Source organism: Ambystoma mexicanum, chromosome 12, assembly GCF_040938575.1.
Source record: "Ambystoma mexicanum isolate Mex_15411 chromosome 12, UKY_AmexF1_1, whole genome shotgun sequence".
NCBI lineage: Eukaryota > Metazoa > Chordata > Amphibia > Caudata > Ambystomatidae > Ambystoma > Ambystoma mexicanum.
In genome coordinates, this window is record NC_090936.1 from 612,337,038 (window position 1) to 612,361,305 (window position 24,268).

General features: G+C 47.6%; 1 protein-coding gene across 7 annotated transcripts in view; it reads left to right on the top strand.

Annotated features, from left to right (window-relative positions):
* CTNND1 (catenin delta 1) overlaps window positions 1–24,268 on the top strand; it is a 478,107-nt gene that overhangs the window by 271,490 nt on the left and 182,349 nt on the right. For all 7 annotated transcript variants that reach the window (XM_069629030.1, XM_069629031.1, XM_069629032.1 and 4 more), the window contains 4 exons: window positions 2,012–2,161; window positions 2,496–3,028; window positions 4,820–5,286; window positions 5,710–5,893. In XM_069629030.1, the coding sequence (XP_069485131.1) occupies window positions 2,012–2,161; window positions 2,496–3,028; window positions 4,820–5,286; window positions 5,710–5,893 (1,334 nt within the window). The remainder of the gene's footprint in view (window positions 1–2,011; window positions 2,162–2,495; window positions 3,029–4,819; window positions 5,287–5,709; window positions 5,894–24,268) is intronic.

The window sequence follows — 24,268 nt, forward strand, 5'->3', positions numbered from 1 at the left end:
TCCTCCGACTTTGTGTTTCTGTCCCTCAAAAGTCATACAAAAGTCATTTGTATAGCTGGGAAAGGGTTAACCTACATTTAATTGGGGGATGTGGTTGGGGTAGAAGAGAAACCCTTACCTGTTCACAGAACTTGCTAACCTTGGTTTCAATCCCTAATCTTTCCCTGCTTCTACAACCTCAGTATTGCATTAAGTGATATATCAATGTCCACAGTGTCCTAGCTATTGAAGTTACCTCAGGGTGTAGGAAGTGTATGTGAGACATCCCAAAAGGATCCACTTACTGAAGGAGTGTTTTTTTAAGTGTTTTATTGCATATTGCCCTTTCTAAAGAAGGCTTATTTGAAAACTGACAAATCATTATTTTAATAAGAAACCTTGTGTGTAAGTAACCGGTCACATTGAATCTCTGTTGCACCTCTACAGCTCACATTGACCCCTCTTGAGATGAGCCTGGCTGCTCAGTCACTCTACCAACATGTGTAGTGTACAAGCCTATACCAAAAGTTGGGGTACATATTGCCAAGAGGTACATATCGCCAAGAGGACAAGGCTGGTATCTCCCACACGGTTATTGCATACAATCTTGCCTAAGTCACCCACGAATTGCATCAAAATGTATAATGTACAAGTTCCATGTGAACCAATCCAAAGAACTACCTAACTTTTTTTCAGAACCCCCACGAACGTGGCAGAATGAAACCTCCACACAGTAGATGTGATGAGTGGTGATATATTATCTGGAAAAGACGAGAACACTAAGAAAAACAAACCAGTTTTTTGTTTCGGTGGCAGCTGGTAGAGAAGGGGACCTTGTCTCTAAATCAGCTACTTCAAAGTGGATGGTAAAATGCATCAGTGTGCTACACTCTTGCCAAGAGACCTGCCCTTAACGTCTAGCGCACACTTGAGGCACAGGGTACCATAGCATTCATTGCAAATGTTCCTCTTGAGTCCATTTGTAGAACAACCTGGAGTTCTGTACACACCTTTACACAACACTACTGCCTAGATACACACTCATGGTCTGATTCTCAGGTGGGACAATCAGTGCTAATACATCTCTTTGCTACTGTTCCTTCTCACATCCCACCACCATCTCTGGGTACTGCTTGCTAGGCTATGAACAGCATGTGATTCTAAACAGATTAACAAGCATCAGAAGACATGCATTACTCACCGTAATAGCATTTCTGATGATTGTATCTGCTTAGATTCACATGTGCCCACCCACATGGAGTAGAAGGAACATGGACATCTCACACCTTCTCTCTTCAGTATTCACGCTGACTAGAAGGCCCTCTCACGGCAGAAAAAACACAATCGGAGGGACCTTGACACGAGGGATTTTGGGTACACTACACGTCACGTTGGGGATAGTTTTACAGTCACGCTCATGTCCCCTTTCTTCATTGGAAGGTCACCCATAAAAAGAATAAAAGACTGGGGGGGGGGGAATTCCCACTCATGCACAAGGCAAAAAAAAACAAATCCAGCAAAAAGTTCTGGGGTTTACAGGGGTTTGTAAAATTTCACAATTATGAATCTTACCCAACAATTGCATGTAGGGAAGATGATCCTTTCTGTTCTGATAATCCCTCTGCTAGACTACAGATAAGATTGCTTTGTAGTCCACCCTGCTCTAAAAGTTCAATGTTCTTGATTAGAAGCTTTTGCAGATGACATGTCTGGTGTTTGGCAGTTAAATGTCTTTAAACATTTTATGAAGACTGCACTTATATCCAAACATTTATAACGAAAACATTTTTTTGGGGAGGTTCCCCCCTTTAGCCACTGTTTCAACCCCTACAAACTCACCCCAACAGTTTTCCCCACAAGATTTAACCCTTTACCCCACCCCAAATACATTTTCGATATATTTTTCGTTATGAAAGATTCGATATGTTTAACATTTTCATTATAAAGACTGCATAACGTGTTTGGCTACTGTATCAATTGGAAGCTATTTTCAGACACTGACTTTTTGGCATTTTCTGCTCTTTTCTCCCAGGATCGCATCTACGGTACCATTCCCAGAATGCAGGACCCTGGCCACATTGTTGAGGAAACTTATACCATTGATGAGGACCCAGAGGGGGCCATGTCGGTAGTCTCTGTGGAGACATCTGATGATGGCACTACACGGCGCACAGAGACCACAGTAAGAGGGGCGAACAAACACTATAGTTGGGTGGGTGGCCGCACCTCGAGCGGTGCATGGTTCCCGCTCTTTGAATAGTGGGAAGAGCTGCATTGGCCTAGCTATACACACCTAGTCCAGTGCAGCTTGGTCTTCACTGGATGTCCGTGAAGAAGCACTGCAAGTAAGATTTTGGGTGCATTGACGCAGTACTGGAAGAGAAGGGTGGGCTAGAGGTCAAGACTTGGGGCCTAGAATGAGTGAGCTTTTGGTCTCATTACTGAAATTACTAGGGTTCCTGTGTATTGGCTTGATGTAAATTTAACTCCACCCCACTTTTTCTTCTTGTGCTTAGGTTAAGAAGGTTGTGAAAACTGTCACCACAAGGACAATCCAGGTGCCAGTGGGCCCAGATGGCCTCCCTTTGGACGGCTCTGCAGTTCCTGGTGGTTACATCCAAACCCTCGACCGCAACTTCCGCACGAACAATGGAGATGGCGGTGGGTATATGGGCCCAGTCGGAACGTCTACTGTCCCCCGCAATTATCATTATAATGATGGCTATGGCAACCCCTACGACACGGGCAGTGAGGCCAACTACAGCAGCCTTTCTCGTGTGGCCCGCATGGATGAGCGCTTTCGCCCTGTAGATGGATACCGTACTTTGGACACTTATAGGGCTCCCAGCCACCAGAATGCCTATGGGGCCCAGCCACAGGTGCGCATGGGTGGCAGCAATGGAGATCTGACCCGCTTCCGTCCTGATCACTATGGTCTGGAGGATGACCAGCGCAGTGTGGGATACGAGGACATAGACTACGGCCTTGTCCAAGACTATGGCACTGCTAGGAGGGCTGCCACACCCTCTGACCCACGATTGCGTCTCAGGTATGTTTGCGGCAAGTTGGACTTAAAGGTTTGGGATTTTCGACAGAATGCTTATTTGGAGGACTGTTGGCCCGTGTGCAAAAGCCTTTGCAGTGATGGTATTCATGCGGGGTGGAGGGGCTGGACTGGAGCGAATGGAGTTGTCTAGGATACCTTTCGGTCAAGGTATTTGTGCAAGAGATTGAAGGAATGGTGCTCTGTTGAAGAAACATTTGTGATGTGTTCAGCACTAGCCGAGAACTTGCAAATGGTGTGGGTATGCTTTTGTGCATAAGGAATGTGAATGGATTCGCGTGTAGTGATGTCCGTTTATGTAACGAATGCATTTATGTAATAGTTTGTCCCTATGTGTTGTAGTTGCGCAGATATGTTGGCCAATCTACATAGTGTGTAGATTGGCCAACATGTATGCACCGAAGGGCTTTTTGTGGGTGGTTTTGTTTGATAACCATGTAGTTCTAAACCAGACTCCTGTCTTTTAAAAGAGCTGGGCTTGTCATTGACGCAAATGAAAGTTACTCCAATTTGTTTCACCCTAAAAATACATCAAATTGTACTTTTAAAAGCATGGAACTTTAGGATGTTATATGGATCTTTTGTCGAGCACAGCCTGTTTTTAAATCTCGCCGACGTGTTTCTCTTGCCCCAAATGGCCAACTAGTTCTTTAATTCCACTCAATACTGTTTTGTGATGTTGGAGAGATCTCTGCATTTAACCTTTCCAGCCCCTCCTACTTCACTAACGAAATAATTGGAAATTTAAAAGGCCCCCGATTCCCTTTCAATGTTTGTCTTTTGGGGTGTACAGAATGCTAATCGATGAAATAATGTTGTGGCCTATCTGGATCTATGTGTCTCGTTGTGAAGCCTCGCTGGCCAGAGCAATTGCAAATATATTTTTCTGCTGTATTGTATGCGCATAAATCTTTCTGTGGTGATGTCTGGAGACTTCAGTCCTGTGGAAGCTTTCCCCCCCCCCCCTCTGTGACTCACTGTCCCATTGAGGCACTCGCAGTGAGAAAGTGTTTCCCCAGGTTGTCCATGTGAACCTTGCCTTGTCAGTTTAAGATTTGATCATGTTAGCCATATAAACTGCCACCTATGTATGCTGTCGACCCAGGAGTAAAGTAGGTGCTTTTGATGGTTGTTTACTTTGTGTAGAATCCTGGCGAGGAAAATTCAATTCCTAATTGGATTTCAAATGCTGTTAAATACTGGGATAGAAAAAGGTGGCAAGTGTGGTAGGAGATGGTTAATGGTTTGGTGCTGTGGGGTGGTGGAATCCTCGATGAGATGGAAAGGGAACACACCTTGCGTTCGCTGACAGCAGAAGGCAAGGGAGGGAATTGCTGATGTAGACCCAGGGACTTAACAGTGCAGTTATGGAGGAAAAATTAGCTTAAATGGCACTAAAGCTGCAGAACCACAACCTAATCTGTTTCACCCCTAGCCTGTATCCTGACTATGATCCCCTGCACCCCTGTTCTTCACAAATTGTATCCTGATTTCTAGCTGTTGCTACGTCATTGTACCCTATTACTGTACCCCCCTTTTTGTACAGCACTGTTTGCGCTCTATAAAACCAAAATAGCATACAATCTTTAGAGGAACCTCTAAATAGATTACAATGTAAAAAAGTAACCGTGACAGGGCTTTATCTTTGCTGCGTTTTTCTGAAATATTAATGTAGTCAGGTGTGGCTAGTTGTAGTTAGTGGGTGTATTTCGGCTACGGAGGTTAATGGAGCGTTACAGGATGGTGCACAGTTTTGACCTTTCATCCATTCTGCAGGAGCTATGGTGACCCGCTTGTGGATGAAATGCAGCAGGATCCATACTATTGGCAGCAGGCACCACTTGCACAGGTGGAGCGTGCAAGTAGCATGGCCAGTCTGGACAGCCTGCGCAAACCTGCCCCTACACACTGGCGCCAGCCAGAGCTCTCCGAAGTAATCGCCATGCTGAACTTTCGGCTGGATGCTGTAAAGTCAAATGCAGCTGCCTATCTGCAACACCTCTGCTACCAGAACGATCCTGTCAAGACAGACGTGCGCCGGCTAAAGGGTATTCCAGTGCTGGTGGGACTCTTGGATCATCCGAAGAAAGAGGTGCATCATGGGGCTTGTGGGGCTCTCAAGAACATCTCCTATGGTCGAGATCCAGACAACAAGGTGGCCATTAAGAACTGTGATGGTGTGCCGGCTCTAGTCCGATTACTGCGTAAGGCACGGGACATGGACCTCACTGAGGTCATCACTGGTAAGGCAAGTGAGACTCTGGAGGTCAAACCTTTTCTAATCTAAACTGTTGGTCGCGTTTGTGTTTTAATGTAGTCTAGGTCTGAGGTCCCCAGGGTAAGTGTGAAGCATTTTTGAGTTAAAGCAAGGTCTGAGTTGTTTGATAGATGCAAGCACTCGAATGCCAGTTTTGGAGATAGTTCAGTTTTGGTGGTGAAGACTCTGGAATCAGTACTTCGGAATCCGATAGAGATCTTAAACCATTTGAAATTAGAGCAAAGAACTCGTAGGCTATAATGTCTTCATTGATTGTACCTCTATGGTGGAGTTAGAATTTCAGATCTAGAAGTCCATCTCTGGGTCACATGGTCAACTTAAATTGTTAAACTCCTGCAATCTAAATTGCCAATTCCTGTCTGGTAACTCACATCTTTTCCCCGCTCAGGGACTCTCTGGAACCTCTCTTCACATGATTCAATCAAGATGGAGATTGTGGACCATGCACTACACGCCCTGGTGGATGAGGTCCTCGTCCCCCACTCTGGCTGGCAGAAGGAGCCCCGTGAGGACTGCAAACCCCGACATGTTGAGTGGGAGTCTGTGCTCACCAATACTGCCGGCTGCCTCAGGTATGGAGTAGGATTTTGTATTTGGGGGTGATGTGTAAACCCGACAACTTTAATACAACAGTAAATACAATGTGTCTGCTGTAGCGTGTGATGGGGGACAATCTACTTCTAATCATTGGCAACCGCTGCTGGTCATTAGTTACTTAATCAGTGCAAGTATGGCATCTGCTGGACTAATGTGAACTCCTGTATAAGTCAGGTGCATATAGAACTTGTCATTGTGATGCTTCCATCATGCAGGCGCACAGATTGTTCCCTTTTTGATTCTTGCATTACGCTGTTGCGCGCACACTATCTGTGACTCTTGTACCATGTAGTTGTGCACATAGCTCTTAACTGTGACTCTTGCATGATGCAGACATAAGCATAGTTCATTGCTCCATAGTGTAGGGGAGGAGGCAGAGATCAGGAAACAGGTACAGGTGGAGCATAGCCATCATTAAAAATCAGTTGTGGTTTGCGTCATCCTAAGCTGTAGTTGTTGGATCTGGTCCTTAAAAGTATGTTTTATAGTGTAGTTGCTATCCACTGCAGTGTGCCTATAATTGAAGCCCTTTTCATGATCTCGTTGTTGGGTAACATCTGCACAGAACTGGTAAATCTTCCTGACCTGGGTCAACCCCAGAACTTTATTAGTGGGATATTTTTCCATAATACCGCAGTGAGTGGGAACCTTTTTCCACACTCGCATAATCTTTAACTTTATATAGGTGTCATTTTTAAGACTCTCCATAGTGTCTTTTTAAAGTTATCCTCTTTAACAACTTATTGGCAATAAGTGCCAGTTGCTGGGTTGCCCTAGGGGCTCCCCTTAACTTTATTGTGCTAACCTTGAGTGACCTACAGTTCCCAAGGGTAGAACGGATCTTTGGATTTTTTACTTTTTAAGTGAAACCAGCTCACCCCACCTTATGTAGAATGCTGGGGAGATGCAATGTATTCCCCCTCACATTAAAACTGTAACAATTCTGTTACTGACAAGCTTACCTTCAATGCTGGTGGCAGTGATACCTTGTATTTATTTGGTGCACCTTTACCGCGGGCTGTGTTCATAGCTGCAGTAAAGGGACCCAAGGTGTCCGTTTTTACCCAAATGGCCCCGGTCGTCTTTTTTTTGCCATTTTAGTTTTTCTTGTCCTTTCTTGTTCCTTCCCCTGACATACAGGGCGGGGAATTCCTTTGTGATTTCTGTCTTCGGCGGGAGTCCCCTGGACTCCCTGCCCAGGCTCCAGTCTGTGAGAGCAGGAAGTGAAGGAGGAATCCAAAACTCCACAGCCCTTTGTCTTACGCATTGCTTGAATGGGTACAAATCCCAGTGGGGGGGGGGGGGGGGGGGTGGTGGGGCTGGCTGTCCTGATTGGACAACCAGACCTCCCCTTTTTGTAAAATGCAGGGAGAGAATGCAGAGGTTGTGCTGTAGTTCTGATAAATACTGCGAACCTGGAAGCTGAAGAAAGGTCGACTACTGGAACCGAAGAGGAAGATGAAGGAAAAGCGGCTGAGATGATTTCCAGCGACCGGAGAGCCTGCTGTAGCCCTTTTTTTCAATCGACCTGGGGCCTCTGAAAACGACGGCCCAGAGCCTGGTGAGACCCACTAGACTCAAGGAGTCCTGCATTTTGAGCCATCCCATGCATTGCTGCGACCTTGTGGTGTTGCAATACCCTGGGACCTAAAGCCATTGTGCGGTGCACGGTCTTCCGAATCTCGCTGAAACTTCGTGGGTATCCCGGTGGATCTCCAGAGACAAGAATAGAGTCTGAAAATTCCCCTCACCAGAGTGCTGGACCTTTAAAGCTACAAGAATTCAACCGCCATTTTCGGTCTTCTGTGCTCCTTGAAAAGGCACCAAATGCGCAGAACCGCATTCAGCCACGAGGGAAACCTTGCTTAGCCTTCATCGATCCCTGCTGCAAAGTCTCTTCTGAGGTCTTGTTTTCAGGCACCACAACAAGGAATCCACTGACCGGGTATTTGGCTGCAGACCCTGAAGTTCCCCTGCAAAATCTTCTTCAATGCCAAGGTACTGTGTTGGCCTGGCTATGTACTTACCTTAAGCCTGTTAGGATTTCTGTGAAGCTGTGGGTTGTTTCTGTGATGGGGAGGATTCTCATCCAGTGCACCCAGTCCCACTGCTAGGGTGTTAGGGAGAATTTTCATAAATGGGCTTATTCCCTTCACCTTAGAGACCCCCAGCAACTTTGCTGGATTTTGAGGACTGGAATTTTTCCCCTGGAGAGTGTGAGCCTTTTTTCCCACTCATGTATTTTGATGTGTGTTTTACTCTTGTGCTCTTTGATTGTGGAGTTTTAGACAACGCCAAAGGTATCATATTTTCGTGCGTCATACAGCACGCTCAGTGTAGTGACACGAGGAAGCATTTTAGGCTGTCCCAAGGTTTAAATACCTTCTCTGGGATAAACTACTGTTTCCCAGAGAGTAAAGTGACATTGACTTTACTAGTCTTTTCAAATTCCTAGACTCGGCACACACACTATCTTACAATAGAGTGCTGAGGGGCTACTTGGTATCCCCTATGTCTAGAATCTCATTTAGCAGTCAAATGCTACCCTTTCCTCTAGAAATGGCTGGTGGCAGTGGTTTTACAATGAGCTACCATGAGGTTTGCCCGGTGAAGCCCTGCTGCAGGTCTGAATCGCCAAGTTCCTCTCAACAGAGAAGCCCTTCAAGGACGACGTCTCCCCTTTAAGTTGGTGGGACCAATCAACTCGTAAGCCACCTGGATACCATTCACGGAGCTGGTTGGATCTTCCTCCGATTGCTGCAGGAAACCGAATAGCCAGGGAGAAGGACACTAGTTTGTGTGCTTGACTACAGCTACCGGAATTGTGTGCTTGACTACAGCTACCGGAATTGAAGATTTGCCTTTGCCAGTTTTTTTTTTTTAACCATTCTCATTGCAGGAGTCCCCCTGACGTTCTCCCTCTTGTCCCCATGACTGAGGCTCCGGAACAGCAAGATCTGCAGGAACTGCCAGGAACAGACGTCTTCAGCTGCATCTTTTTCTTCATTTTCGGGTTCTGTGAAAACCCGACCGAGAGAACTTGCCTCACTGCAAAAGTGCTTCAAACCTTGGCAACTTGCAGGCCTAGTCAGCTTGCGACCCAACATATGAATCTTTCTTTTACGAACTACTTCTGAGAACTTTGGCAAAGACTTTTCCGTCTTACTCCCAGAACTGCTTTATCCTATACAAGACTTTAGCCCATTGACTTTCGCCTAACCTATTGCAGTGAATCAACTGCTCTGGGGAACTCCAACTATTTGCACTGTTTAAGAGTGACTGTAATCTTTTATTAACTTATGCCTTTTTGCTCCTACTTCAAATGCTCTGAATGCAATTTTGCTCCTCCTTCAAAGTAGTTTAAATGCCTCAGAACCTGATATTGTGAAGTACTGAAGTATGTTTGTGTGATCTAGATTGCCTCCTTCTAGTGAATGTTTTATAACTGACTGTGAAATAAATGTGGTGTTTTACCAAGAAACCTTGAGTATAAGAGTAATTGAATACTTGTAATTATAGACCTCTGTAACACCCTTAGAGCTCACATTCCCTCTTGAGATAGGCCTGACTGCTCAGCACTGCTACCACAGAACTGTGTGGTACAGACTTATGCCAAAGATTGGTTTAGCTTACACCTGCAGTCTTAGTTGTGTGTAGTGGTCCCAAATGCTACTGCATACAAACTCTGCCTAATACAGGGTGTCTTCTGTGAAGCCCCAGACCCTCTTCTAACTCGGAAGTAAAGTACTCACCTGGTTGCCCAGTTTTCTTAAGGCACTCTGACTTTTGCTACTAAAGAACCTATTCTGACACTGCCTGTTGGTCACTAGTCCTAGTGACATCCCCCCCCCTTTCTGCCACTGTGGACCCTCATGCTGCAAGAATAAGGGGAAGACTTTCAAGGGATTGTGACTTCTGCCTAGGAAAGAAAATACGTGTTTAAAAGTTAATTACTTGTAAAAAGATGGTTGGTAACTGTAATTCTAAGAGTGAACACATGCAAAGGTTTTTACTGATCTTGAATGTGTGATGCACTATTCCTAGAAGTATGGTTCACATCTTTTCTTCCTTAGCAACTGTTTCTACAGTCTTAATAGAAAGTAGATGTGAAGGTATTTTACTCTCCTGCGATTTAGGTTGTGCCTCTTCCCAAAAGTAAAGTGTTATTGTATAGGTGTACTTTTAGGTATAGTGTTATTCTACTGTGATTTCATATGTTTTAGTGCTTACTAACCCCTAGATTTATCTGGGCCTACTTGTATTTAAATAAAACCTTTATTTTTACAATACACAGCTTTTCAGTGTTTCTTTGGATAATTTGTATTACAATTTCACTTGTACTGATTCTACAGCCCTCTCCCTCCTAAAATGAGCCTGGCTGCTCTGCCTACGCTACAATGAACTCAGGTGGTATACAGCCTTATACTAAGACTGGAGTCTTGTACTGCCTCAGTTGACTGGTTTTACTAAGCCCTTAGTTAGACTTCAGAGAAACTGCCCTAACACTCTAGAACCGTCCAGTGCCCTTAGATTGGCACTCACTTCCATTTTGTGTATCTGCTCTGTGGACATTTTTCTGCATTCCGAAAGTTAAAATTGCTATGGCACAGGAGACTCAAATGCACTCTGTGGTGATTGGCCAGCAGGCGGCCCGCAAGGACAGTCACCCTGCTGGGCGATTGACAGCTAGGCTGGAATGAATGGGAGAGAAATGAATGCAAGGCAAGGCTTTTGGCTTGGGAGGCAGAGTTGGCCACTGGACAAAGGAACCAAAGAAGAACTTGGAAGAGGACGCCTGCTGCAACTCCTGGACTGTTGGCTTTCCCGGTGAAGCCCTGCTGCTGTGCTGAAACTCCAAATTCGTATCGACGGAGAAATCTCTGCAAGGACGACTTCTCCATTTGAGTTGGTGGGACCAATCAACTCCAAAGTAAGCCACCTGGACATCCTTCTCGGAGCTGTTTGAATTTTCAGAGTTGCTGCTGGAAGCCGTATAGCCAGGAAGAGGAACACCAGATTGTGTGCGTTGCTTTTAAGCTGGCCTAGGGCCCCAGGAAGCAGGACTGACCGAGCCTGAGCCCCCTCAACAGAGTGCGGGACCCCAGAAGCAAGGAAACCCCATCTCGACAGCCAGGAACCACGGTGTTGCTATTCGTGGTAGACGCGAGGAGCTGAAACACTGAGCAACCACTGAATTGAAGATTGCTGGATGCAAGCGGTGACCGTCTCATTGCAGTGCAGGAGTCTCCAGAAGTCCTCCCTCTTGTCCCCATATGAGGCCCAGGAACAGTGCGATCTGCAGAGCTGCACAGGAATTGAAGTCATCTGCTACACTTTTTCTTCAATACAAAGGTACTGTAAAGTCTGAGAAAACTTGCCTCTTACTGTAGAGTTGCTTGCATCTGCTACTACTCACTAGTCTAATCAGCTTGTGCCCCTACATTTGATTCTTATTTTCTTCAGAGACTTCTACAATTAATTTTGTGCGAAGACTTTATACTTGCCTACAAAGGTGCTTCAGCTCAGACATTTGCCTATTGACTTTGGCTTAGCCTCTTCCACTGAATGGCTCTTATTGGGGGGGACCTGAAAGTATTTGCCTGCTTAAGAATGTGTGGTCTCTTGTTAGTTCCAAATCCTTTCCTTTGACTCTATATATGATTCTAAATGCAACAGTGATATATTAATGTCCCCAGCACCCTAGCAATTGAAGTCACCTGAGGGTGTAGGTAGTCTCTGTGGGCCATCCCAAAAGGGTATCTACTGATTTAGAGATATTAGGCGTGTGTTTCATGAAGTGTATTTGAGTGGTACTCTTATATTGCTCCTTTCTGAAGAAGGCTTATAAATTAATAATGGTTTATTCAAGAAACCTTGAGAGTTTTTTTGAATACTTGTAACTATAAATCTCTAACTTCATTACAGCTCACATTCCCTCTTGAGATAAGCATGGCTGCGCAACACGCTACCGAAACGGTGTAGTACAAGCTTATTCCAAAGGTTTGGTTTCCTATACCTGTAGTTTGTAGTGTTCCCAGAGGGTATAGCATACAAACTGTGTCTAACAGTGGTCGACTCAGCCTTCCAAGCCAAACGCCTCAACTTTTATTCAGTTCTCTCCCGTTAATTGCAGCCTAGCTGTCACTCACCCAGCAGGGTGGCTGTCCTTGCCCAGACAGTCAGCTGGCCAATCGCCACAGAGTGCATTTGGGTCTCCTAGGAGACTAAGCACAGGGAATTTCGGGCACCTCCCTCACTTCCTGCCTACCCCAGACACCCTGGAGCGAGAGGCGGGGATTCACTCATGAATCCCGCCAAAGGCAAAGTGAACAATGGGACCAAACCTGGTTTGGCACGCAGAGTAAATCTCAAGGACCTATCCACAAAGAAATGGCGAAATAAAGAAGTCTGGGGCCGTTTTGACAAAAATGGCACCCTTGGGTGCTTTACTGCAGCTGCGACCACAGCCCGCTGTAAATGCACACATGGTAGTTAAAATGAAACCACTGCCTCCAGCCATTCAGTGAGAAAAGGGTAGCATAAAAAATGTTACATGAGAAGCTAGACAAAGGGGATACTAGAGAACCCCTCCAGAACCCTATTGTAAGATTGTGTGGGCTGGGTCTAGAAAGTTACAAATGTAAGTAAAGTCAATTTCATTTCACTTTACTGCTCTGGGAAACAGTTTATCCCAGAGAAGATATTTAAACCTTTGGGAAATCTGAAAGACTTCCCTGTGCCACTGCACTGAAGGTGCTGTGTAACACAATGTAAAAGATGATGCCTATGGAGATTGTCCAACTCCACAACCAAAAGAAACGCAGTTCAAAATCACATTAAAATACATGAGTGGGGAAAAAGTCTCACTCTCTCCAGGTTAAAAAAAAGTCGTCAAAATCCAGCAGTTGCTGGGGTTCTCCAAGGTGGAGGGAATTAGCACGTTTCTGAGAATTTTCCCCACTGGGAGTCATCCAAGAAAACAAGGCTAAGAGGATGAATGAGAGAGCTGTTATGTTGCTTTATACCGCACACCACTACCCAAGGGCAGTCTCAATGCGCTCACGTGGCTCTTCAAGAGGAGGGCTGGGTGTGTTAGTGGGGTTAGGATAGTGGGGGAGGAACTGGTGTATGTGAGCGTTCTGCATGTGGGAGTTGGTTCGGGAGGCCCTGTGTGTTGTAACTGTATGGGTAGGACTCAGTGTGTGCTAGTGTGTGTTGTGTGATGTTTGGGTGGAAAGTGGTTGTCGCACTGGTTGGCTGTATCCATAAGGGTCCAGCGTCGCGGATGTATGAGTAACGATTTGTTGGTGTGCATTTGTGTAGTGTTATGCACTATGTGCCAGGGAGTTCCCTCTAGGTTTGCTTCCAGATTCTGAGAGACGGTAGAGTGTGAACCTTTGAGTGATTTGGTGTTTGTGTAGCGGCTAGCCCCTAGTAAAGTGTACTGGCATTGGTTATGTGGGAGGAGCAGGAAGGGGAAATGGGCTAATGAGTTTGTCCGTTTTGGTGAAGCCTCTGGCGTGAGTCTTCAGTTGCTGCTTAATGGTACCGTCCCTGCGGTTGCTAAGCAACCAGTGTTTTGAAATGGCCCCATATCCGCCGGCAGGGGGAAGAGCTGGCCTCATCCAAGGCCATCTAAGGCCCTGTTTGCCCCTGTTCGTGCTATCTCACCACTCATAAATCCTATCCCCTGATTGTTTAACGTCCTGTCCTGTTGACTCTGAAGCTCCCGGTCTCCACAAGCAATTGACTGCCTTCATCGGCCGGTAATGACATTTCGCACTTTGCTGCCGCTCACCATGTATAAATACAGACTGTAGTGATATCTGCCCATGCTGTTTACTCACTGTGCTAACCGCCTATAATGCTAATTTGGTCACTGTTGCTCTGCAGCCCGTAATGCTATCCTGCCCAATGCTGCTCTGTAGCCTGTAATGCTGACCTGATCTCTGTTGTTCAGTAGCCTTCAATGTTATTTTGCTCTGCAGCTTGTAATGCTATCCTGCCCAATAGCCTGTAATTGCTATTCTACCCACTGCAGCCTGCTCTGTGTAATAGTGGACCATAGTGCTGCCTGCCCACCGTGTTAATTTCAGCCTGCTGTGACACCTGGCCCCTGCTCTCCCACCCGCACCATGCTGCCCAATCTCACAAGTAAGCTTGCCTGGAACTCGCCAGGCGCTCTACCTCCATCACCACAGCATTTGCTCTTACACATTCTAGCCACCCACCACCATATCACTACTCACTAACTCTCCCTACATTCAACCTCCACGGCACCACTCCCCACCTGCACGCCATAATTTCCAGCCTCATCACCACCCAGCAATCTCGAAGCCCAAACACAGCCACCTCATGCTCACCAGACACCAGAACTCGACCATTAGATCTCATTTACTCGCCCATGTCCACAGCTCACCGTAATCTCCGCCTAGGCTCCCATTCCTCCCTCAATCACACCACGCACCTCATACACACTTGCATACAAAAATTCACACCCACCGCACACACTATGCCTGACGCAGGCCGCATCCATGCCAGCATCAAGCCCAATTGCGCACCCACTCCACACCATAAATGTTACCTCCTCAACGTTCGCTCACTTCCAGCACACGCCCTAGAAATACACAATCTCCTTTCCAACCAGAACCTCGATTTATAGGCCATCACAGAAACATGGCTACATGAAGCATCCGGCCCTGCGGTCACTCTCGCTGCCCCCCATCAGACTTCCAGGGACACCTCACCAACCTTCTCAGCAATAACATCAAAGGCTCTACTTGGACCCTTCTTCATGGAGACTTAAACCTACGGTTTAATGACTCCAATGACAAAGCCGCCACCTCCCTCAAGAGCTCACCAACCTAGGATTCACAGTCCCAAGCTCTACACACTCCAATGGCCGCACCCTTGATTGGGTTGCAGGCCACAATTGTTTCACCACTGTCACAGCCAACAGTCTTGCCATGGACAGACCACAACTGTATTGAGTTCACCCTACCCTTTTCTTCCACGCCAAAAATCCTCACACCGACTCCCACTGTTCAAGTAAGAATCTCCAAAAGACTCACACAGGATAACCTATGACCTTACCTTAACATCCCAGCACTAGCACCACATTTCTCCAACGATCGGAACACCTTAGCGGACATGTACAAAGATACCTTCTCTAGAGCCATCAACTCGATAGCACCACTTGAATACAAAAAGGAAAAAAAGTCGCTACACAAACTCCTAGTTCACTGAAGAACTACAGTCGCTACGCTCCCTTAAGAGAGGCTCAGAAAAGCTGGCAAACCAACCCCAGTGACAACACTAAGAATTGCTTTAACGTCTCCCACCAGTATAAAGATGCTATTACTAAAGCCAAAGCAAACTCCTTCAACGTCTGACTCTGCAATGCCAACTCACAATTGAAGGAAATCTTCGCCATCTTCAATGAACTCGGCTTTCCTCCACACTCCAGATGAGATCAAAAATTAAGCATGGTGTCAGTATCCAAACTGCCATGCTCAAAAAAATTGAACTCCTTAAAAAAAGAATAATTAAGGACCACTACAAAGCTCTACCTCACCATGCAGAGCCTACACTATCTGACCCCACCTCCCCATTAAACTGGTTTACGAAGCCCCTCTTTGACAAGCTTGACGCCCTAGGTATCGCGTATACTAATTACGGCGACAATATTCAGGTACTCGTACCTCTCGCCGGCTTCTACAAGGACACCCAAGCTCGTCTCTCTGTCTCTCTGTCTCTCTGTCTCTCTGTCTCTCTGTCTCTCTGTCTCTCTGTCTCTCTGTCTCTCTGTCTCTCTGTCTCTCTGTCTCTCTGGCAACCAATAGCCTCTGCCTCAATGGGGAGAAGATGGAAATCATCATTAGGTTAAAAAAAAAAACCACACTAGCAAAACTAGATAAATTGTATTCAAACTTCACCATTGACAATACGACCATTCCTGTCTCCACATCTGTAAATACTCTAGGTGTCTACATAGACTCAACACTATCCATGACTAGACAGGTCAGCGCCATCACCTCAGCCCACACCACCAAACTCCTCAACGCAATTAAACCATGCCTATCAAAGCCAAACTGCCTATCAATAGCTAGAGCAACCATTGGCGCAAACCTAGACTATTGCAACGCTCTCCTAGCAGGTTCATCCACAAAAAACCTTAACCAACTCCAAGTCATGCAAAACAATGCCCTAAGAGCTGCCCTGAGCCTTCCTAAAAGGAAACGCATTACGCTTACCATACTGGAAGCTCACTGGCTTCCAGTTCAAGAGCGCATCACATTTAAAATCCTCACTCTCACATGTCTTAAACTCACAGCACCATCATACCTTGCAGATACTATAACCAAATCCAACTCAACACAACCCACTAGTACTTACTACGCCAACCAACTACACATCCCACGCATCAACGGAGCCAAAGCTGAAGGGCCGGGCTTCCCCTAAATAGCTGCCAAGCTATGGAATGCTCTACCCCCAGAGATCAGAGCGGAAAACTCTCTCCCTGCCTTCCATAAAAAATCAAAACCTCCCTTTTTATCTAACCCTCTGCATGTTCTTACCCTTGTAAAAGATTATATGCAAAACTGTATACATGTAACTGAACTTGTTGTCCTCTGTCCTTGCCTGTAACTAAGCTTTCTGTCTAACAAGCACCACAGTGCTTCCGGGCTGCTGCATGCTCTACAAATCTGACTAAATATCTACCAACGTTCTTGGTTGTGGTATGTCGCCCCATCGTGCCTCCTCTAGGTCCGGGGTGAACTTCCTTGTGGGTTATGGTGACCATTGGGTGATTGTACCTTGTGTTCCTGGTTGCTCGTCCAGGTTAGTTGTGGGTGGTTGGTGGTACCTGATGTCTGGTCGATTGCTGAATGTTTGCAAAGCTGAAGTTTGAGATGGAGGAGGTGGTGGCTGCTCAGCCGGGCCACTCTAGTGGTGGGTGTGCAGGTTTAGGGTGGTTCTGGTTGGACAGGTTGGATGATACTTGGGTTTTAATGGTTTACCGGTCTGTCCTTGGAGCATAATTGTGCATGGGTGTTATGCTCAAGTTCTCCCTTTGATTGGGCGGCCTTCTCTTCACTGATCACTCTAGTTGCGCCTGGTGCAGTGTTCCCATCCTCTGATATTACCGTTAACTCTGTGTCCCTTAGTGTTTCTTTGTGGTCCGCAATGTTTTTGCTGCCGGTGTTGCTTTGTGGTTGTCATTGTCTATTTAGTAACCATTTTGAGTCTTTCTGACAAAGTGGTCTTCTGTAGTTCTAATTTCTTTGGGCATGTTGTTCCAGAGGTCAGCTATTAGATATGAGAACACTGCTCCTCCGAATTTCCACTTACGTAGTGTTTTGTTTCTATTTTTAGCATGTCGCTTGATCTTTGGTCCCTTCTTGACTGGTAGCAGCTGATCTTGCCTTGGAGGAATCTGGCTACTTGACTGTGAAGGCTTTGTTAGCGATGCAGAGTGCTTTGAATGTCATGATTTTAGTTTAGGTTTTTTACTGGTAGCCAGTGTAGGGTCTTCAGAGCTGGAGTGGTGCAGTGTCTTCTGTTCAATCATAATAGAACCCTGGATGCTGTGCTTTGCACCCTTTGCAGTTTCTTGGTGAGTCTTTCCGGCATTCCTAGGTAGAGGCTGTTTGCACAGTCGATCCTTGTAAATATTAGTGATATGATTGAGGGTTCTGAAAGGAATGGGAGTAGTCCTGTAGAGTCTTGAGTAGCAGTCCTCTTTTTGGTAATCATGTTGACTTGCGGTTCCAGGGATTTTCCATTGTCAATTAGTATTTCTAGGTTATTTACTACGTTGGAAGTCTTCGGTTATCTTCCCATGCTGGCAGGCCAGTCCAGTTGTGGGTTGGCTGTTGATTTCTCTGGGTGAGAGCATTATTTCTGTGTTTGCTAGGTTCAATTTGAGGTTGTTGTCTTCCAGTTGTAGATGTCTGTGAGGCAGTTTTGTTCCTGGGTTGTGGTAGTCTTTACTATCGTTTGTGTTTACGTAGTTGTTAGTCAGTTGGTTCGAATATGAAAATACAATTATGGCCTTTCTTGAACACACAAAGTATAAAAAGATCAAAGGTAAGTAATGTAATCAAAAACTATATCGGATGGAATAGGAGCAGCTGAATTCTTTCTGAGGAATAGGTCTGCTACCTTTAGAAGGCACACTAAAATGCTTCTAGAAATTTTATTTGTTTTGGAGCACAATTATTTAATGGTCACTTCTATCTTCAACTCAAAGCCAGTCTTACCTCACTTATGACAGCTTTTCTGGTGGCTATTACATCCATTAGAAGGGCCTGTGAACTGCACACACTTTAATGAAGAGATCCCTTTGTTATACACAAACACAAAGTGCTACGCACACATCCACAGTTCTTACAAAATCTATCTCAAAATTCCAAGTGAACCAGTCCATAGAGCTTCCTGTGTTTTTCCAACGCCCCACAAACTCAGCAGAAAAAAAGCCTTAATGCCCTAGATGCAAGGACGACCGTAATATACTTTCGAGGGGATTGGGTCCACCGACGTATTCCATATCTGACAGTAATCACCACAGCTGTGCTGCTTCGGAAAATCTTTTTGCGCCTCAGTCCTGCATCGATGACGTCGATACGCCGCCCTCGAGGACCTCCTCCGACGGCCGACGTCACTGGATGTTATAAGTAGGACGCACGACGCCTGTAGCCTCAGTTCTGTTTTTTCCACTAACGTGTTCGCTTCGGGAATCTCGGCGCGCCTCGACTCTTTGGAGTTTGTTTCTCGGTTCTTCAAACTTGTTTTTGTATTTCTCCGTGAAGATGTCTACCTAGTTTTCCACACCGCGTCCGGGCTTTAAGAAGTGCGGGGACTGCGGGTCCAAGATGTCGGTGACGGACTCGCACGACGCCTGCCTCTGGCGCCTCGGGGAGGCCCATGACACGGATGACTGTGTCGACTGTTAGTTACTCACGTCCAAAGCCTTGCGGGAGCGCAAGAAGTTGTCGGTAGGTAAGGTGTCCAAGCCCCGGAAGTCGAGGACTCTGCCCGTCGGCAGGTCGCTTATCCCACCAAGCATGCGACACCGGAGGAATGGGCTTCCTTCGGGAAGAAAATGTTAGCGATTCACGAATCACAGTTGTCGACTGACTCTCTCGAAGCTCCACCTCCAAGGAAGTCGTCGATGCCGTTGGCGCCCAGGATGTCGAAGCACACGCTCGAGGCTCCGCCTTCGAGGCCTGTCTCGATGCTGTCGGCGCTGCGTCTGTCGTCGGCGATTCTCTCTGCCCCGATTCATTAGACGCCTTTCAAGGCTGTGTCGACTGGGTACCCCGAGGCTCAGTGGAACCCCCTAGAAAGGCTCTGGCCAAGGTCAAGCATGGCTTTGGTTCAAGTTCTGTGCCTTCTTACCGCCATCTGGAGTTTATTTCAGAGGTGGATGAGGGCTCTGATGATGGCATGGTGCCAGACGAGATTCTCTCGGGCCATAGCCAGTTTGAGGACCGCAGGCAGTCCCTCCATGATGCTAGTGGGCTGGACACCTCTCCGGAGGTGGAGTTTTGTAGGCCTGAGCCTGGCACTCATGCCGATTCTTCGTACCGGCGCCTTATGTCAAGCGTCACCGAGCACTTAGGATGGTCTGCTTCCCCGGGGGAGTTTGTTCAGGATGACCTTACGGATAGCCTCGACATTGGTCCACCGACTGACCCGGTACTGCAGTTTCATATGGCTCTACAGAGGAGGGTGGCGGCGGCTTGGACTGCTCCGGAGAGTCTCCCGGCAGTAGGCAAGTCTTTGCCGCGAAAATACTGCCCAGCCAGTAGTGACCCCCTGCTACTTGTCCACGCAGCCTACTCCGGAGAGTTTGTTGGTGCAGGTGGCTACGGCCCCTTCAAAGCAGGCGTCGTACCCTACCATCCCTCCTGATGGGGACGACGAGCGTTTTGACGGCTGGGCGAAGAAAGTGTTTCCTGCAGGGGGTATGGCGCTTCAGGCGGCCAACTCCATATGTGCCTTGTCTCGTTTCACGCACTCTGTGGAACTGTTTCCTTAGGGGCTGAACATATTCCCAAAGGGGACGAACGGGATGGTTTCCTTGCCATGGTTCAGGATGGCAAGGATGCCATGTGTGAGGCCGTTCAGTCGGGTTTGGACATGGCAGATTGCGTCAGCCGGTCCATGGCAGCGAGCACCGTGATACGCAGGTTTGCGTGGTTGCGGAAGTCGGGGGTCTGCTCCTGGTGTGCAGGCCCGGCTCCTCAACATGCCCTTTGACGGGGAACATCTTTTTGGCAGCAAGGCTGACGAGAGCCTGGAGAGGTTGCAGACCTCAAAAGCTGCAGCGAAGTTGTTGGGCACTGCAGTTCGACAACCTCTGCCCTTTTCGTCCTGGGGGACAGCAACGGAGGGGAGGTTCCTTTCGTTATTACTCATCCTTTGGTAAAGCGAGTGGAGCTGCCAGTCAAAGGGGCCACCATAGGAGTGCCAGAGGTAGAAAACAAGGTACTCTAGGTGCCAAGGCCGCTCGGGCTGTTGCCTCTTTGCCCTCAGGCAACACCGCAGCCGCTTCAGCTCAGTCATGAGGCCATGTCTCATGGTTCACCGGTTGGGGGAAGGCTGGCACAGCATCTTGCAGAGTGGCGCACCATTACTTCAGATGTGTGGGTTCTAGAGATCATAACCCATGGCTACTGTCTTCCTTTCCAGCAGAGGCCTCAAGACAATCCACCGGGGAATCTCTCTTTGAAGAGTCCGGATCCGCTCCTTGCACAGGAAATTCAATCCCTGCTGGAGAAAGGCGCCATAGAACTGGTGCCTGTAGCGGAAAGGATCAAGGGATGGTATTCCCCTTATTTTTTGATTTCCAAGAAAGACTGGGGAATTGAGACCCATCATGGACTTGCGCGGTTTGGACAAAAATCCTCAGGAAGGACAAGTTCAAGATGGTTACCCTCTCTCGTCCTCAGGCCCTTCAACTTCAGGACTGGTTGGTGTCTCCCGACCTCAAGGACGCTTATTTTCATGTGCCGATCCATCCAAAGCACAAGAAGTACCTGAGGTTCGCGGTTGACGACTCGCACTTTCAGTTTCGGGTCCTGCCGTTTGGATTGACCTCCGCCCCGAGGGTCTTCACCAAGCTCATGGTAGTGGTGGCAGCGCACCTCAGGAAAGGGGGGATTCACATCTACCCCTACCTGGATGACTGGTTGATCAGGGCACGCTCTCCCGAGCAAGTCTTGGATCATCTGTCAGTCACCTGCCACTCCCTCCACAAGCTGGGCTTCTCCTTCAACTTGAAGTCCCATTTGACACCAACTCAGAGGCTCCAGTACATCGGAGCAGTGCTCGTCACGTCCCTGGGGCAGTGTTTTCCTCCCCAGGTGAGGGCTCTTCACATTCAGCAGATGGTGCACAAGTTTCAACTTGCCCAGACTCTCCCAGCGTTCGAGTTCTTGAGATTGCTCGGCCTCTTGGCATCCTGCATTCTTCTGGTGCCAGAGGCCAGGTTGTGGATGAGATCTTTTCAATGGGCACTCAAGCTCCAGTGGTCTCAGTCCTCCGGCAGGATGTAGGACCCTGTTCAGGTGCCGTCTTCGGTCGCCCAGGACCTTCTGTGGTGGGCCGACGAAGGCAATCTGAGGGGGGCTCCATTTTGGCTGCCCTGGCCGGAGGTGACTATCGTGACGGACGCATCCCTCACGGGATGGGGAGCTCATGCCAACGAGTTGACAGTCAGCGGTCGGTCTCCGTCGGAGTCCAGACTCCATATCAATCTGTTGGAGCTGAGGGCCGTCGGGCTAGCCCTGAAGGCTTTTCTGCTGACTGTGCGAGGAAAGAATGTCCTGATCCTGACGGACAACACGGTGGCCATGCACTACCTCAACAAAAAGGGGGTGGGGTGCAGGGTCACTTCTCTGTGCAGGGAGGCGATGCAGCTCTGGTTCTAGTCAATCCAGCAGGAAGTTTCGATCTCGGCAGTTATCTGGCAGGAGACGAAAACAAGACTGCGGACGCTCTGAGCAGGCAGAGCGTGATCTCTCACGAGTGGGAGTTGGCTCGGGAGATTCTCCTGGAGATCTTCGCCCTTTGGGGGACCCCTCGGGTGGATCTCTTCGCCTCCAGTGTCAACCAGAAGTGCGAGAGGTTCTACTCGTGGGAATTTCCTCCAAATGGAGCCTTAGGAGACGCGTATGTGGTGGAGTGGTCATTCCCACTGCTGTACGCGTTTCCTCCAGTCCCAGTCATCCCTCAAGTACCACGTAGGTTCTGTTCCCGGATGATCCTCATTGCTCTGGCGTGGGCCCAGAGGACGTGGTACCAGGACCTTCTCAACTTGTCCATCTGCCCTCCACATCGTCTTCCCTACCGAGACGATCTGCTCTCACGGGAGGGGGGTCAGGTTCCCCATCCAGAGGTCAGGTCCCTCAACCTTCACGCTTGGTTTCTGAATGGTTGAGGTATAAGGATTGTGACCTTCCTGAAGACGTGATGGAGGTGTTGCTTTCGGCCAGAAGGCCCGCAACAAAGTCCCTGTACCGTTGCCGGTGGAGAAAGTTCTGCGACTGGTGCAGGGTTAAGGATGTGGATCCTTTTGCATGTGAAATTCCCATGGTTCTGTCTTTCTTTGGCCCACAGGGGCCTTCAAGTGGGTACCATTGAAGTCTACCTGGCAGCGCTGTCCATATTTAAGCGCTCGTCTGAAGTGTTCCTATTTTAAAATTCCTTTAATTTCTCCGTTTCTGAAAGGGCGCACTAATGTGTTCCCTCCATCGCCTTTCCAGGTGCCCAGTTGGGATTTGAACCTTGTTCTCAAGTTTCTGATGGGATTCCGTTTGAGCCTTTGCATTCATGCCCTTTGAGGCTGTAAACTCTTAAAACTGTATTTTTAGTTGCGGTCACTTCAGCTCAGTGAGTGAGTGACTACAGGCACTTTCAGTTAAGCCACCCTTCACTGTGTTTCATAAGGACAGGGTTGTCCTTAGAGTTCGTCCTTTTCTTCCGAAGGTGGTGTCGGAATTTCATTTAGGCCAGAAGGTTGTTCTTCCGGCATTTTATCCTCCTCCACATCCTGGTAAGGAAGAGGAGAGGCTCCATAGGCTTCATCCTAGGACAGCGTTAAGCTTTTATATTTCACGCATGTCCCGGGTCAGAGTGGACGATCAGCTCTTCATTGGTTACGCTGGAAAGCGTTTGGGACAAGCTGTGACTAAACGGACTTTATCTCGCTGGATTATTTTGGCTATCTGAGTGTTACCGCTTGGCGGGTAAGGACCCACAGGTCGGCTTACGGGCCCATTCTAACAGGGGTATGGCTCTGTCTACTGCCCTGCAGAGGGGTGTTCCTATTCGTAACATCTGCGATGCAGCCACCTGGGCTTCAGTGCATACTTTTGTACGTCACTATTCCCTCGATTCCATCAGAGGGCAAGATCTGGCCTTTGGCAAGGCGGTTCTCTATTCTGCAATTTGATTGGGCATGCTAAATTTGTATTCTAAATTCTTTCCCACCTCCTTGCTTGGTACTGCTTTGCGAGTCTGTCATAGATATGGAATACGTCGGAGGACCCAATCCCCTCAAAGAACAAGTTACTTTCTTACCTGGTAACGTTCTTTCGATGGGATGGTCCGACGTCGTATTCCATATCGCTCCCTCCCTACCTTCCCCGCTACAGAATTTCTTGTGCGATTGCAGCTTACGTTTCCGCAAGGCTTTGTGTCAGACTGGCAGCAGACTGGTGGCACACGTTCTGGGGAAAAAAACTACAACTGAGGCTACAGGCGTCGTGCGTCCTACTTATAACGTCCATTGACGTCAGCCGTCGGAGGAGGTCCTCGAGGGCGGCGTATCGACATCATCGATGCAGACGCCGAAAGGTTTTCCAAAGCAGCACTGCTGTGGTGATTACTGTCATATATATGGAATACGCCGTCGGACCATCCCATCAAAAGAACGTTACCAGGTAAGAATAACTTGTTCACCTTCAAAATGCTCAAGTGTTGCGTGTTAGGCAAAGTTTGTATGCAGTACCCTTTGGGACCACTACACACAACTAGGACTCGAGGTGTAAGCAAAACCAACCTTTGGTATAAGTCTGTACTACACAGTTTTGGTGGAGTTGCTGAGCAGCCAGGCTTATCTCAAAAGGGAATGTGAGCTGTAATGTTAGAGGTCTACAATCACATATATTCAAATGGACTCTTACACAAGGTTTCTTGGTAAAACACTTATTAATTTATTTCACAGTCAGTTATAAAACATTCACTAGAAGGAGGCAATCTATAGCACACAAAGAGTACTTTACACGGTACGGGTCTGAGGCATTTAAACTACATTGAAGGAGGAGCAAAATGCCATTCAG